Source organism: Coptis chinensis, chromosome 5, assembly GCF_015680905.1.
Source record: "Coptis chinensis isolate HL-2020 chromosome 5, ASM1568090v1, whole genome shotgun sequence".
Classification (NCBI taxonomy): Eukaryota; Viridiplantae; Streptophyta; class Magnoliopsida; order Ranunculales; family Ranunculaceae; genus Coptis; species Coptis chinensis.
The window spans coordinates 70,058,508-70,073,774 of NC_141460.1; the positions used below are offsets into that span (position 1 = coordinate 70,058,508).

The 15,267-nt window shown below is 35.7% G+C and overlaps 1 protein-coding gene across 4 annotated transcripts; it reads left to right on the forward strand.

Moving 5' to 3' along the window:
• Positions 1-7,075: 7,075 nt before the first annotated feature.
• LOC147498629 (calmodulin-binding protein 60 B-like) lies at positions 7,076-14,868 on the forward strand. Of its 4 annotated transcripts, XM_086560569.1 has the most exons (10): positions 7,453-7,799; positions 7,939-8,014; positions 9,356-9,408; positions 9,560-10,050; positions 10,229-10,389; positions 10,480-10,683; positions 10,962-11,130; positions 11,497-11,586; positions 13,786-14,412; positions 14,532-14,868. In XM_086560569.1, the coding sequence occupies exons 1-9, from the start codon at positions 7,696-7,698 to the stop codon at positions 14,400-14,402; spliced, it is 1,965 nt and encodes a 654-aa protein (XP_086416695.1). In that variant the 5' UTR covers positions 7,453-7,695; the 3' UTR covers positions 14,403-14,412; positions 14,532-14,868. The 4 variants fall into 4 exon arrangements, with proteins under 4 accessions (XP_086416698.1, XP_086416695.1, XP_086416696.1 ...); XM_086560570.1 differs by lacking the exon at positions 11,497-11,586 and having other exon boundaries at positions 14,532-14,669; XM_086560571.1 differs by lacking the exons at positions 13,786-14,412; positions 14,532-14,868 and adding an exon at positions 11,686-12,283.
• Positions 14,869-15,267: the final 399 nt, after the last annotated feature.

A 15,267-nucleotide genomic window follows, 5' to 3' on the forward strand; every position in this document is an offset into this window, starting at 1 on the left:
GCAAAATTCGTCCAGAGCTGATTCAGTTTTATAGTTCTTTATGGGCCAATTTTCAGCTGAATAGCAAAACATGCATGATAATCCGATTTTTCAATCGGATTAGATATCGTATTCCTTATCAAATCTTTGAAATTCTTTGTTTTATATTGTGAGATGTATTAAAACATAGAATTACATGCTAGGGTTTTTAATTTAAAGAAATTTAAAACCTAAGTCTATATGTTCTAGTTATTTATCTAGTCAATATGTTGTGGCACTGGGTGTTGGGTAACATGCATTGAAAGTTTTTTCATTGACTAGATATAATTGTTTGAGATTAATTTCTCATTTGTACATATATGATCACCAAGGTTGGTGTCTTTGCTGGTAAGGGATATGCATGTAAAGAGATAATGAAGTTTGTTGATCCCACATCAAGTAGTAATGGAGCTACACTTCTATTGATATAGAACCCCACACCTTAGATGAGGTCCAACTGAGGATTGGGCCAAGTGATAGCTAAAGTTGGGGATAATATCAGTCTTGGGTGAGACATCTGTGAGGGTACCATGGATGGTCCCTAGGCTTGGAGCTGGTCATGCCTGACTGAGACAAAGCCGATGGTTCGGTTAGACCAGTTTCGGTCCAAGGTGGAGATTGTTAGGTGTATGGACCGAATTGGATGTTGTTGATCTTAATAATCTTATACATCTACTTACATAATTTCTTGTTCTATTAATGTTGGCATTGTAGATTATGTCATATTAATAGGAAATATGTTAAGAACATGAGCATACTTGGTTTAATTCCTAATTTGAATGGTGATGATTTTGTACACGGTGAATCTTGCACTAAGGCCAAAATCACAAAAAAGCGTCACAAGTCAGTTAAAAGAGATACAAATCTGTTAGACTTGATATACACTGATATTTGTGAGCTTGAAGGTGTTCTGACTAGAGGTGGTAAAAGATATTGTATTACGTTCATTGATGGTTGCTCAAAATTTACATATGTTTAATTGCTGAAGATAAAAAGTGGTGTTTTTTTTATGCTTTTAAAGTTTATGTACTTGAGGTTCAAAATCAGTATGATAGGAACATTAAAGTAATTCAAAGTGATTGATGTACTGGATATGGTTATGCTGATTTTAATCTGTTTCTTGCAATCACATGGTATTATTCATGAGATGATAGCTCCTTATTCACCTAAAATGATGGAGTAGATGAACGTAAGAACAGAACACTTAAAGGGATTAATTGTTGCTATGTTGTTTAGTTCTGGAGCACCCTCAAATTTGTGGAGGAAGCTGTTTTGATTATTAGCTATATATGTGTTCGATAGAATTGCTAATTCTAATACAAAGGTTACACTTTATGAGCTATTGAAAAACATGAAGCCTAATTTGAGTTATTTCAGAATATGGGGATATTTGGCTTTTATAAGGAAGCATGATCCCAAGATCTCAAAGCTTGAGAGCAAAGCTTATGAGTGTGTCATTTTAGGTAATACTATGGAGAGCAATGCCTACGTTATTCTAGATATGAAGAGTAATTTTTTTTGTTGATCATCTTATATTGAGTTTCTTGAAGATAGATTTTCATATTTATCTAGAATAGTGGGGGTGCTAGTGGGGGTAGTATCCTCCAAGGCCCCTAATAATGATATTTCTGACACTGACATATCTAGATTGCATGATAGGATCATGTACACAGAAAATGAACCTAGAAGATATAAAAGAGCTTAGGGTCACTAAGGTTTTGGGACCCGACTTTGTCACTGTACTTTGGAAGGAGATCCCTCCTCCATTGAAAAAGCTCTCATATCTTTTGATTTTGAGTTTTGGAGAGAAGTCATTCAAGTGAGATTGATTCTCTCATGGAAAACAAAACTTGGAAACTTGTTGATTTGCCTATTGGTTGTAAAACTAAAGGAATCAAATGGGTTTTAAGAAAGAAGTTTAAAACCGATGGTTCAGTGGATAAGTTTAAAGCAAGGCTTGTTATCAAGGGCTTTAGACAAAGAGAGAACTTGGTTTATTTGACACATATTCACCTGTTACATAGATAATATTCATTAGAGTATTATTTTCTGTTGATGCTGTTCATAATCTTGTTATTTATTAGATGGATGTTAAGACAGCCTTTCTAAACGAGGATTTAGAAGAGGAGATTTACATGGATCAGCCAACAGATTACGTGGAACCAGGTAATGGTAAAAAGGTATGCAGATTACTTAAGTCACTTTATGGGTTGAAACCGGCACCTAAATAGTGGCATAAAAAGTTTGATAACTTTATCATTACTAGTGGGTTCAAGATAAATGAAAGTGACAAGTGCATTTATTCTAAGTACTCTGATGGGATATGTGTTATTATATGCTTATATGTTGATGATCTACTAATCTTTGGTTCCAATTTACATGTTGTAAAAGAAACCAAGAACCTGTTGTCTTGTAACTTTGATATGAAGGACTTAGGTGAGGCTGATGTAATGTTGGGAATCAAAATTACAAGATTGTCTGATGGCATATGGCTAGATCAGTCACACTACATTGAGAAAATGTTGAAGAAGTATAACTACTTCGATTGTGTGATTGTGAGTACTCCTTTTGATCTCTGTGTTAAATTATTTGTGAATGGTGAACTTGTGAATCAGAAGGAATATGCAAGTATCATTGGTAGTTTGAGATATGCTACAGATTGTTTAAGACCTGACATTGCCTATGTAGTAGGTGTTATTTGCAGGTATACTAGTAGGCAATAGATTCGGACTAGAACATTCTTTCAGAAAACTCCGAGGTCACCAGTGGCTATGTGTTTAGTATTGGTGGAGGTGTTGTATCTTGAAAGTTCAAGAAACAGACCATAATAGCATAGTATGCTATGGAGTCTGAGATTATTGCTTTGGCTAGTACGAGTGAAGAAGCTAGTTGAGTACTAGGCTTTCTTACTCATATACTAGTCTAAGATAGACGGTATTAGTTACAATGATACTTTGTTGATAGCATTACAGCTATTACTGGGAGAGTCCATATTATTTGATTTTATGAGATCTGAAGATAACCTTACAGATTCACAAACCAAAGCTTTGGCCAGAGATACAATGTGGATTGCTCTACTAGCATGGGACTGAAGCCAATTGAAAGATGAACATCTATGATGGTAACCCAACCTAGGGACTGGAGATCCCAAGAACTAGGTTCAAAGGGAAGAACAAGTCATAGAATGTTGATTGTGAGACATGCATTGTTACTTATCTGTCCCGTAGTTGGATAGTGAAATGTATGAAATCCTCCATCGATAAATAAAGGTTGAGGTTTTCTGGGAAAAACTCTTAATGAAGTTCTATGGTCCTTATGGGCAGAGTGTATAGCTACAGGAGCACTCTTGATAGACTCACCTAGTGAATGTGAAAGTAGAGGCCTCTTTCTATGATAATGAGGGCTGATTCTCTAAATCATTCACGAATCCAGGAGAGCACAGGGCCTTTAATGTGCAGAACATGAAAGGAGAACACTGGATATGTTGTGCGTGATTATAACTTATTGTATACTCAAGACCTAAGTTTAAGACTTAGTCAATTATGGCTCTTATACTTTGAGTAATTTTCACTACGTCGTAAAGGTTTAAGTCATGGACACCTTCATCTATGCATAACATGTTAATACTGATATTGATTGCCCTTAAGTATATTTTTTATTTTGTTTTTATCTAAAATAAGTGGGGGATTGTTGTGTTATTTTAAATAAAACAAAAGGTGAAGTTGGGCTTGGGCTTAGGCTCTCTTTGATCCCTTATCTTCTTTTTGGTAAACCATTTTTCTTAAACTGTTTCCGGATAAGTTTGAAAAGAGAATTGGATATGGATTGGGAAACAGAAACGTGATAGACTTGTAGAATCCAATCCTTATCGAGAAACTGAAGCAGTTCCCTACAATCCGGATCTACTAAGTGCTCCACGTTTTTCTTCTATAAATACTCCTAGAGCAGCAGCTAATATGATATGCGAAAAACTATTTTCTATACTAAGTTGAAGGCTATCATAAGATCAGTATCGTTGTTCTTCTTTTCTTCTTTGGTTTATCTGCAGTAAACAAAGGAGAGTCTATCTGGCTGTTGTATCCTGGAGGTTGACGCACTTTGTCTGCATAAAGAGGAACAGACGCGAAACAACCTTAAAGAAAGTGTTCGATCCGTGCCTCAGCCAGCCTTCTTATTCACAGTTTGTTCTTGTTGCAACAATTGTTACCAACAATAGACGTCCCATTCATTATAACATGAAATTTCAAGGAAAAGAGATATAGAACAAAACATGAATTTTAATGTTGAACTAGCGAACTCTAGGATTTCCAGCTAACCTTGATAGGAAAGACAACCTTATAACTATCAAGGTAAATGTTAGAAAGAGTCTGGTCCTTCATTGTCAATGCCATGAATTTTAATGCTCGTGTTAGAAAATAAATGACCAGCCTTCCTTCACTGGTTTCCTTTTTGTTGTTGAGCTTCAGTGGCCGGGGTGGAAAGTCGGTCTGGTCACCTTACCCTGGGCAAGGAGAGAGAGAGAAAAGACCCGAGTCGAGAGAGAAAGGAAGAAAGAGTGGTGGGTTTTTTTTGGGGTTAAATGAGAAATAAAGTTAAATAACCAGTCTGCCCCTATTATATTCCTTTGTTGTTTGAGAACATGATCTGGTCTTTGGATTAAATGGGATCAAATGGATGTAATAAGCTGTCAAGATAAGATGTCAATTGGAGCTGTCAAGGTAGCCAGCCCTATATATATATAGGTCAGGTTATGTTGACATCTTATTTTGACATGCACAACTTACACAATGAACTAAGGGTTGATTTTTGGTAGAGAAGATCTTCCTACCATAGATTGAATCTCCACCAAAATTCGTCTCAATTGGATATGTCTAACTTATTAAAAATAGTGTTAAAATTGTGGACCGTTAGATAAATATCGAACTTAAACACAATTTTTGACAAGGTTAGACATGTTCAAATGTCTTGATATTTTGTGAAAATTCAATCCACGTTATGAAGATCTTCTCTACCAAAAATCCGCCCTTAGTTCATTGTGTAAGTTGTGGATGTCAAAATAAGGTGTATATATATATATATATATATTCGATATATCAAAATATTTCCATATTGTGTATCCAAATTCCAAGATATATCCCTGATATTTTCAGTCCTAAACCATGGTGTACCGAGTTGCAAATGACAAATGGCTGCAAATGGCATGTGATTGCATTGTATCCAACTTACTTGTGCTTGGTAAACCCAAGGCAAAAAGATGTAAAGTTGGTTACATTATCATCCCACTTTTTTTTTCCACATCTTATATAAGAGAAACCACATCTCTTGTGTTTGCATCTATTTACACAACTTTTTTGGTTGCAAGTGGATGTCATGAAAACTCACATAATTGCAACTTGGTGCAACAATTGACTATTTGCATTTTGCTACTAAACCCTATTTTGTGGGCGGTTAGATAGAAATAGGTGCAATTGCATCGAACCAAACAAAGCAATAAAGACATAACATTGTAGCCATGTCCAATTAATTCCCACCAAATTAGGGTGGTGGTTATCGAAAAAAAAAAATATCACTAAATTAATTCCCTCCCAAGTACCAAGTGAACCCTTGGAAATCCATAGTGCCCCCTAATTATAGGATTTCCTTTAAAGCCAACGTGGGGAGCTTAAAAAAAGGGTTAATTTGTCCAAACCCCTCACATTTGTCACTACTTTTGAATAAACCCCGCACATTTTTAAACATCACGATCCCCCCCCCCCCATGCCGTCTGACTTCCATCCCAGTTCCGTTGGTATTTTACCTAATACCAAAAGTACCCCTCAATGATATACATGATTGCCCCATATTTATAATAAACCCCCCACATTTGTAAACATCACAATTGAAATAAATTTAATTCCTCACTTCAATATTTCAAAATTAATATTCCGTGTTTAAATATTAATAATTTAATATTAAATAATCAAAGTCATTAATTGAGGGTTGAAGGTTTGGACAAATTAACCCTAACAACTAATGCTCTTGACGATAAACTAAAAGTTGAGGGCGATGGGTTGTTGACAACAAATGATGGGTTGAAGACGATACACACAAACCAAATCTACTGTGGGGATCTTTATTCCTCCTACCATTATAAAAAAAAAAAAAACACTGATTCATTTCTTCAATTCTAACAAACCAACATTTAATGGAACTACCTGTAGTACATCTGACCCCATATACTTATTACAATCCCAAACAAATGACTTTTCCAAAAAAGAGATTAAAAATCTATGCTTTGAGGTGAGTCAAACTTTAAGAGAAATAGGAACACTTCTTGTCAAGAATCAGCAAAGCAGCAAAATTGCAGCTTGTGGAGAGTTTCTTCAACACTGTTTGCACATCAAAATCGCAACAAACCCATCCATCTCTATCTCTGCAGGAGAGTTTGTCAAGCTAGAACTTGTAGTTATCAATTTGAAAGGGAAATCGGAAGGCGAATCCATTATGGCAAACAAATCTAGGATGAAGTAAAGGCTTTTCCTTTGCCATGCATGAGGTGGAAGCATGAGAAACATTTTTGTTTAAGTGTGTTTGTATTGATCTATACTGAAAACATTCTTTGAATATTATTCTTAAATTGTCACTTTAAAAAAAAAATCAGATCTACTAAAGGTTGAAGACGATGGGTTGTTGACAACAAAAGGTTTGATCCAGTGCAACTCAAGTGTATATAAGCTAAATATACAAACACTTCTACAAACATGGCCTATTTGTGTTGTCTAGTATCCAGTGCAACTCAGGTGTATATAAGCTAAATATACAAACACTTCTACAAACATGGCCCATTTGTGTTGTCTAGCATGGCTTATTGAGGGGTACTTTTGGTATTAGGTGAAATACCAAAGAACGGGAATGAAAATCAGACGGCACATAGGGAAAATTGTGATGTTTATAAATATGGGGAGTTTATTCAAAAGTGGTGACAAAAGTAGGGGGTTTGGACAAATTTCGAAAAAAATTCACACATGACGAATCTATCTACTTCTATTATATATCCAACAGAAATAACTAACTTTTTACAACAGCCAGGTAACAAAAGCGACCTTTTCATCATAACTTAATGGATTTCAGAATCTAGTGTCTTTCTTCTTTTAAGTTTTAACCCAAACTTTCAAAATAACAAAAACAACTTCTCTAACTTCAACGACTTCAATATTCCATCAAACCGAGTTGATGAAGAAGTCACTTTCAACTCGTCAATTATCAAAACGAAACCGCGTTCTAATCTTCCTTCAAACTTCTCAACAATTAATTACATCTATTTTCAGTACGCGTTTAAAACTTACGTGTTTTTTTTTTTTCATTATCATCACTTTCTTCGTTTTGTTGACATTATATTTTGTACTCATCAAGTATCAACTTATATATATACTTTAATATGTATACTTATAAAGAATCTTGAATTTGTAATATTCCATACTTTTTTTTGATGAAACCAAAGTTTTAAATAGTGTTTAGCGTGTTGTTTAAAGTTCTACATGATGGAAACTTCTTTGAACGTTCTTTTAGTTTTATATATATATAAAGTACTAGCTAGTAGGCAGTGTAGTTATGTTTTTATAGGGAAAGGGGGTTGGTAGTTTTGGGTAACAAACTGTTTGAGTCACTTGAAATAGGAGTTGGGGTGGTTAAAGAGGAATGGTACCTAAACGGCATTTTAATGAGGAAGGTAGGCTGGGGTTGAATTCGTCCAAAGAAAACCCTGTTCAGGAAACTAATAAGCGACGACAAACATTTGATGAGTATGTAGTGTGGTTTTTGTTAGTTGGGGTTTAGTTATATTTCAAAATTTCGTTTTGATGTTTGCTATTAGAGGCTAGTGTAATGTATGGTATTTTTTATTTTAAGTTTTAATAATATATGTTTATCTGTTTTTGTCAGGGTTGTGAGATATGTGACGAAAGGATTGTCGGAGCAAGACTTCTTGACCAACTTTGAACCTTTGATACGGAAAGTGGTATGATGAGCTTAGTCCTTGTTTTTAAACTGTTGATGTAGAATTGACCTGAATTTTGGTTTTGAATTGCTGTCATAATTATAGTACCTATATGTGAGGAATTTTGGCTGTTAATGATAGGATTGATAGCTCGGCTGCTAGTCAGTTGTATCTAGGATAATGCATATTGATATACCGCCTTTTCATTTGATTTTCCATCTGATTTTGAATTGCTCTGCTGAAACTTGCTTACAGGATTTTGAGGAGTGTTTCTTTTTTGCTAGTATGTGGCTGAGTTCATTAGTTCAAGGGCCAGCCTTAGTTTAAGTATCAACAGCTCTCTGTATTTTTAGGATCCTTTTGTTTGACATGCTTATTGGATGCTTGCAACTCTTGCTTAAATAGTCAAAGAGAATCTTGATTTTACTCTCTCTTTTATACATGTTTCCTTTTTCAGATAAGGAGAATCCCTCTTTTTGCATGCATTTCTATAGTTATTCTGATGCCTGTCCTCAACTTTGGTATATAGTCTTCTTACATCTTGTGCTTGTAAGCAGCAGTTAAAATGAGAGGTTTACTACTCTGTTTCTGGCCCCTGATAATTATATCTTGGAGGTGTTTATGTCTAAGTCTATAAGGTTCTTAGCTAGATTGGTCCTTCACCATGTGAATAATTATATTTTGGTACAATCAGCTATGTCTGCCTTACTGTTTTACTGGGATGTTAAGTAGATCCTACAGTAGGGAACTTGTAGTGTTTGTGTTGTATGTGAGGAGATGTATTGTCTTGATAAAAAGAATATGCTCGAGCAAATTGTTTATTTTCAACGGAAAATATATTCCACCATTTATATTGGTTCTGTGTAGTGGAAATATGAAGCAGCTTTCAATCAGGTAAAAATTTTGATGATTGAGTTTTCTAAATGCTGCTAGAATAATATTTGATCAATTTTCACGCTAATCATGAAATAAAACTTTAAGTGAAGTTATTATATTGCGCGCTTATCTACCAAATGATTGAACTCCAAATGCTATATATTTATGAAATTTTAAGGCATATTGATTCTGGAAGCAAATTTGTCTTGGCAAATTTATCGAAGTAAATTTTATTACTTTCAGTCAATCTGTGTAGTCTCCCTTGACATGCTAGTCTTTGGTTGAAATCTACGATCATGGGTATTGGAGCTTTTCAATATGAAATATATGGAGAAGGGGTCTTATTTGAAAAAAAAAACAATTTCATTTTATCAACTCTGAGACTCAGCTGATGGCTTTGAAATTGTTTTTCTGCAGATTCTATTTCTTTTATTTGAAGTTAGTAAAATATTGAATTCAACTCATTCTAATATTTTTGTTAATTAGGTACGAGAGGAGGTGGAACGTGTATTTCAGTCCTTTTTACACTTGTTTCCTAGGTAAGTGTTGCAGTAAAGCACGCAAACAAAATCTAATGTTACAAAATCTTTTTTTCCCTGAAGAACAGGGAAATTAGAATTCATGTATTCATTTCTTACTGTTAGACTATTATCCACAAGTTAATTTGCAACTATGATTCATTTATTGTAGATCTTCCCTCAAGCTTGAGACATCTAGATCAAGAAGTGTGCAATTGCATTTCATAACTCAGTTGCGCAATACTCTCTACACAGGCAACAGAATTGTAGGAGAGGATGGTGAACCTATTCAGATAGTGGTTCTCGATGCTAATTCAAAAAGAATAGTCACAACAGGCCCTCTCTCTTCAATCAAGATAGAGATTGTTGTCCTGGATGGAGAATTTGGCTCTGATGCAAAGGAGGATTGGACCGCAGAGGAGTTTGATGCCTGTGTGATACGTGAGAGAGAGGGCAGAAGGCCATTGGTGACAGGAGATCTTCAAGTTATTATAAGGGGTGGGGTTGGCTATCTTGGTGACCTTGTTTTCACAGATAACTCCAGCTGGATGCGCAGCCGAAAATTTAGGTTGGGAGCTACAGTTGTCAGCAGCAGTTGCAGTGAAGAAGGAATAAGAGAGGGAAGGAGTGAAGCTTTTATTGTAAAAGATCACCGTGGAGTATGTAAGTCCATTTTTGTTGCTGATGAATTCATCATGAATCTCAGGAAACCTTGGATTTTGGATTTGTTGTTGTGTTTTTTTTCTTATAATGTTGGAATTGTTATATTTCTTAATGTTTTTTCAGTCCGTAAAAATCATAACTAATACTTTTGAGATTGACATCTCATTTGTTTATTCAGTATATGAGAAGCACCACCCTCCATCCTTGGGTGATGAAGTATGGCGTTTGGAAAGGATTGGGAAAGACGGAGCTTTTCATTTGAGACTCGCTTCTCACAATGTTAACACAGTACAAGATTTGTTGAGATTAGCAATTACAGATCCATCCCATCTGCGCAGGGTAAGAAATTCATTATCCTCAGTTCAATGACACCAAAGTCACTTACAAATAATTCTAACATTGGCGTTCATTCCTTTGTGTGAATTGTAGATACTTGGCAATGGAATGTCAAATAAGACATGGGAGACTATTGTTCAACATGCTTCATCTTGCATTTTGGACAATAAGCGATATGTCTATTACAACTCAGGCCGGCAGGTTCAACTCATGTTCGATTCCGTTTACAGGCTTCTAGGGGCAACGTTTGCTGGAGAAATCTACAAGTCACTGGAAAGCCTTACTGCAACCCAAATGGTGTGTCTTCTATTCCTACTAAACACGGATTTCCTCTTCATTAAACTTGATTTAAATTTCTATTTTCATGCTGAAAGTAACATGTAATCTGCATAACTTGATGTCCTTGGTATGAATAGCAATGAATAAGGTGGTTTACAATCGGTTTTGTCTGTTTCATCAGAGGGGACAGATTTAGGATTCCATTTATGTGATATACTAGGTTTTTGGTTTCTTCACTTCTATAATGGAGCTGTCCTGGTCTATTTGAAACTGATAAAACATATTCTCATTGACAGAGTTTGGTGGAGAGTTTAAAGCAGGATGCATGTAGAAACCTAAATGACATGGTTGAGATTGATTGGCCTTTGGTTGATGCCTCTTCAGTGGTTTTTCCTTTAGAAGATTTTTCCTATTCTGGACCGAGTCTAGACCCGCAGCTTCCTGGCTTACCAGTTATATGTGAAGGTATTTTTCAGAACAGAACATCTTAGCAATTGTTGGGAGGCAACAATAGTAGTTTAACGATATTCTGATTGGTGCTATCATGCTTAGCTTATGGGTGTTGTTCTTCCAATCCATATATCATTGTACTCTATATTCACCATCTTTATACAGTACCAATATATAACTGATGATTACTTTCAAGAAATCACATCAGTTCGGTGAAATTATGTCCATAAAACAAGTCGTTTTTTCTACCTTCCCTCGGGCATCAACATGCAACTTAACCTACTACTACTTGGTTTTTAGTTTAGGAAATGAAGTTCACGGTCACGCATTTCCTCCTTCCCTTTCACCCGTGTAGATAACCAACTTTAAAATCTCGTGCAGATCAACCAGCAACACTAGTGGGTCTCAGTAATACCACCTGTGAGCTACGACATGTTTTGGAAGATCTTGGTCATTTGGATTTTATACAAGGTATCCCATTACAATTTTTATCTTCAATACACAGGAACAGCTTTACAATGAAAGGTCAACTAGCTTCCTATGAAAATGATGGTAACCAGTGGGATCCAGGTGAGTCGTCGAGCTCTAATGTGATGGGCGGACATTTCACTAGGGATGATATATCTCTGGTACAGCTGTCAAACTCGTTTCCAACTACTGCAACCTGGGGACAAAGCAGTGGAGTTTTTCTGGCTTCAGGTGACGAAATGGGCACTAGTGTCCTGTCTCCTCTGTACGATATAAGTTTTAGTATGAATAGGAATAGGAAACCTAATATGGGCTGGTTTAAAATCAGAGCCGCTGTTAAATGGGGGATATCAGGTAGAAGGTACTTTGCTGCTAGAAGAAGGGAAAGGGCTCTGCAGCTAGTGCACTAGAAATTAACTTTAGGCGCCACACTCAACGTGTAGGAGGAAATTCCCTTCTACAAGTTTGTAGTAGAATTCTATTGCAGTCTACGGTTTTTCAACATGAATGTGTAGCTGTGTATAGTAATGTGCATATGAATTTCAAAGTTAGGAAGTTGTTTGGAGCAACAAATCTTTAATGTAATCTTATTTGTTTTGAGCGCAAAAGTGGTCCATGTAATTAACTGTCAGTTGTCTATATTTGTAAACTTTTATAGGTGCCTCACCAGTTTATGGTCTAAAATTTATATTTTCTCAGAGCTCAGTAAGTGTAAAGCCAAAGTATTGTTTAATTGTGTCGATGATATGATCCTGGCCGTTCTTCGTGGGTTGTTGATCTCGGTTTGGCAAACCATCAAAGAGACGACTGATTGATGAGTGTATCTACAACTTACTTTTCTTTACCTTTTGGCACACTTAACCAAACGGAAAATGTCTGGATCGGATGTTGACTAAGAAATGAGGACGGAACAACCGTTGAATCTGCCCGACAAGTTTTATTCCACTGCCGGATGTGGCCCCCACTAGAAGATAGTGTGTAGTACCCATAATACCCTTCCACATATTAGTTATTTTTATTTGAAAAAAATGAAATTAACATAATAGAAATTTACATATAAACCCTTGAACATCTCCCACCTTCTAGTCACCTCTCTTACATCAGAAATTTTTTTCTCTCCTATTCCTACCCAAACTGGACGTCTTTTCTTCTCTCTCAACAACATTCACTCCTGAGTACGCAGTCTCTAATGAAAACTTCATTTCTTCCCGCCCAATTTCCTTCTTCCCTCTTTTTTCCCTCCATTTCTACTCTGATAAGATACTTTATCTTTCATTCTAGAGTTCTTCATCTAAGAAAATCATTTGGAGAAGCACTGTAGGTAACTGTGTGCTTGATAATAGGCTAAAATTAATTGTTTACATTTAAGTTGATTACACTTATAAATGTTTTTGTTACATTCGAGTTAAATGTCAGTTTAATAGCAACATTCTAGCCCCAAGTCACTTTGATCATTGGATTCATTCCACATGTTGTAAAAGTAAGGGAAAGCAAAATAGGGATGAAAACCATATTGACCGTGTATTTTTAGGTTATCCAAATTCGAATTTTATAGCACTACATATTGTTGTACATTTGAGATAAGATGTCTTACTATGATCATATTCATTTCAGTTAAACTGTAGTACGCTCTCTAAAGTGAACTTATATAGTGGAGTACATATGAGATAAGATGTCTTAATATGATCGTGTTTAGTTCAGGTAAACTGTAGTAAACTCCCAAAAGTGAACTGATATAGTGTTGTACTTGAGAGATAAGATGTCTTAATATGATCATGTTTAGTTCAGGTAATCCGTAGTACGCTGTCTAAAGTGGACATACATATATAGTGTCGTACTTAGGAGATAAGATGTCTTGAGATGGTCAAGCTCAGTTCAGGTAAACAGTAGTACGCTGTCTAAAGTGGACTAATATAGTTTCGTACTTGAGAGATAAGATGTTTTGATATGATCAAGTTCAATTCAGGTAAACAGTAGTACGGTGTCTAAAGTGTGCTAATATAGTGTCGTATCATGGAGATAAGATGTCGTACTATGATCTTGTTTAGTTCAGGTAAACTGCAGTAAGGTGTCTAAGGTGGACTTATATAGTGTCCTAGGTGGGAGATAAGATGTCTTAATAAGATCATGTTTAGTTCAGTTAAATTGTAGTACGCTCTCTAAAGTGAACTTATATAGAAGTGTTTCGGGTATTTGTTTCAGCCATGGTCACTAAAGCATATCAAAGTCCGGAGGAATTATACCATGATGGTGATTTTGAAAAGACTATAAAGAGGAATTATTGTAGAAAGAAAGCCCACTATTGGTGGAAAAGTCATGTTGAGATGGGCACATTTGACGAGTACTGGATTATTGGCAAGAGACCAGAAGCAGTTCTGGCTATATGTAACAATAATGGATATCTTCATTTCCGTAGTTACCATCCCCAGACCCCTCACTGTCCTAATCTAGAGACTTTGGCCCATTTGATGGAGATTTTCGTGGTGACAATTAACAAGTTGTACAACTTCGAGCTCAATATGGAGGCGGTGGTGAAACGAGAATTTCATAAGATAGTTTCTGACATAGACTTGCTCAGGAATTGGTGTTTCAATGTAAACTTCATGGTTAGGTATCTGTATGAGATGGGATGCGACTGTAAAACCAGCAATGCAAAAAAGGCCAAAGAAATGAGGTTTATTCTATACCCAAGCGTGGTTTATGTGCTTAAGTTCTTGGGAGAATTTGAAAGTACAAAGGACTATGATGTTTCAGAAAGACCACCACGCCCGGAAGCACTGCCATTTTCACTACCATGCCAAGTATCAGTGGATAGCTAAGGAAAAAAAGGTAATAAATATGGTTTTGAAATATATAATAGTATTTGATATATAAGGAAAGGAAAAGTTATTGTTGCCTGTTTATGTTGTATGTTATGTGCAATAAATCTGAGTTCAAATCTTGTGTAGTTGAAAAGAAAATACGACAAGGCTATGACAGATTCTGAGGACATTGAATGGAAGGCGTATCTACTCTCAAAACGACCACGACTAGGAATGGGTGGAAGTGGTCGTAAGTGCTATGTGCCTGCAAAACCAAAGGACCCATGCATCACATATACACTGCCATGTGGATCTCTTGAAGTTGACTTCTACGACGAAGACGAATATCGTGATTTGGAGTAATTTGTATGAGGAAAGTTTTGGACTTTCAAACTTGTTTTATATTACCCTTTTGTTGTGATAAAAGTGAATACTTGTATTGATAAGTTTTAGTAAATTATATGGTAGAAGTTGATAGTTTTAATCTGTTGAAAGTGAGAACCCAAAACAGACCAAAATATGACGCTTTCCAAATTTAAAGTGCACCAAAATAAACAAACAAATCCTCGACGCACCACATGAACAACTTCAATAAATATCACTGAAATATGTAATTTTTGCAATGTGAATATAATCAAAGTCATCAGAGATCTACTATTATCTAATAACACGTACGATGTCGCCAAGCGAGTTTTTGTAGTCTTAGTATGGATATTTTTGTCTCCTGGGCAACAGAGATCTATCTATATTTTTCAAAGAAGACATGAAGTCTGAGTGAGAGCATATATTGTCTTGCTCTAGGTAATGTTCTAACCGTACGCAAAATAATTAAATACAGTCTAGCAACTACTAAAAACAAACAAAATCCAATGCCATGTAATTA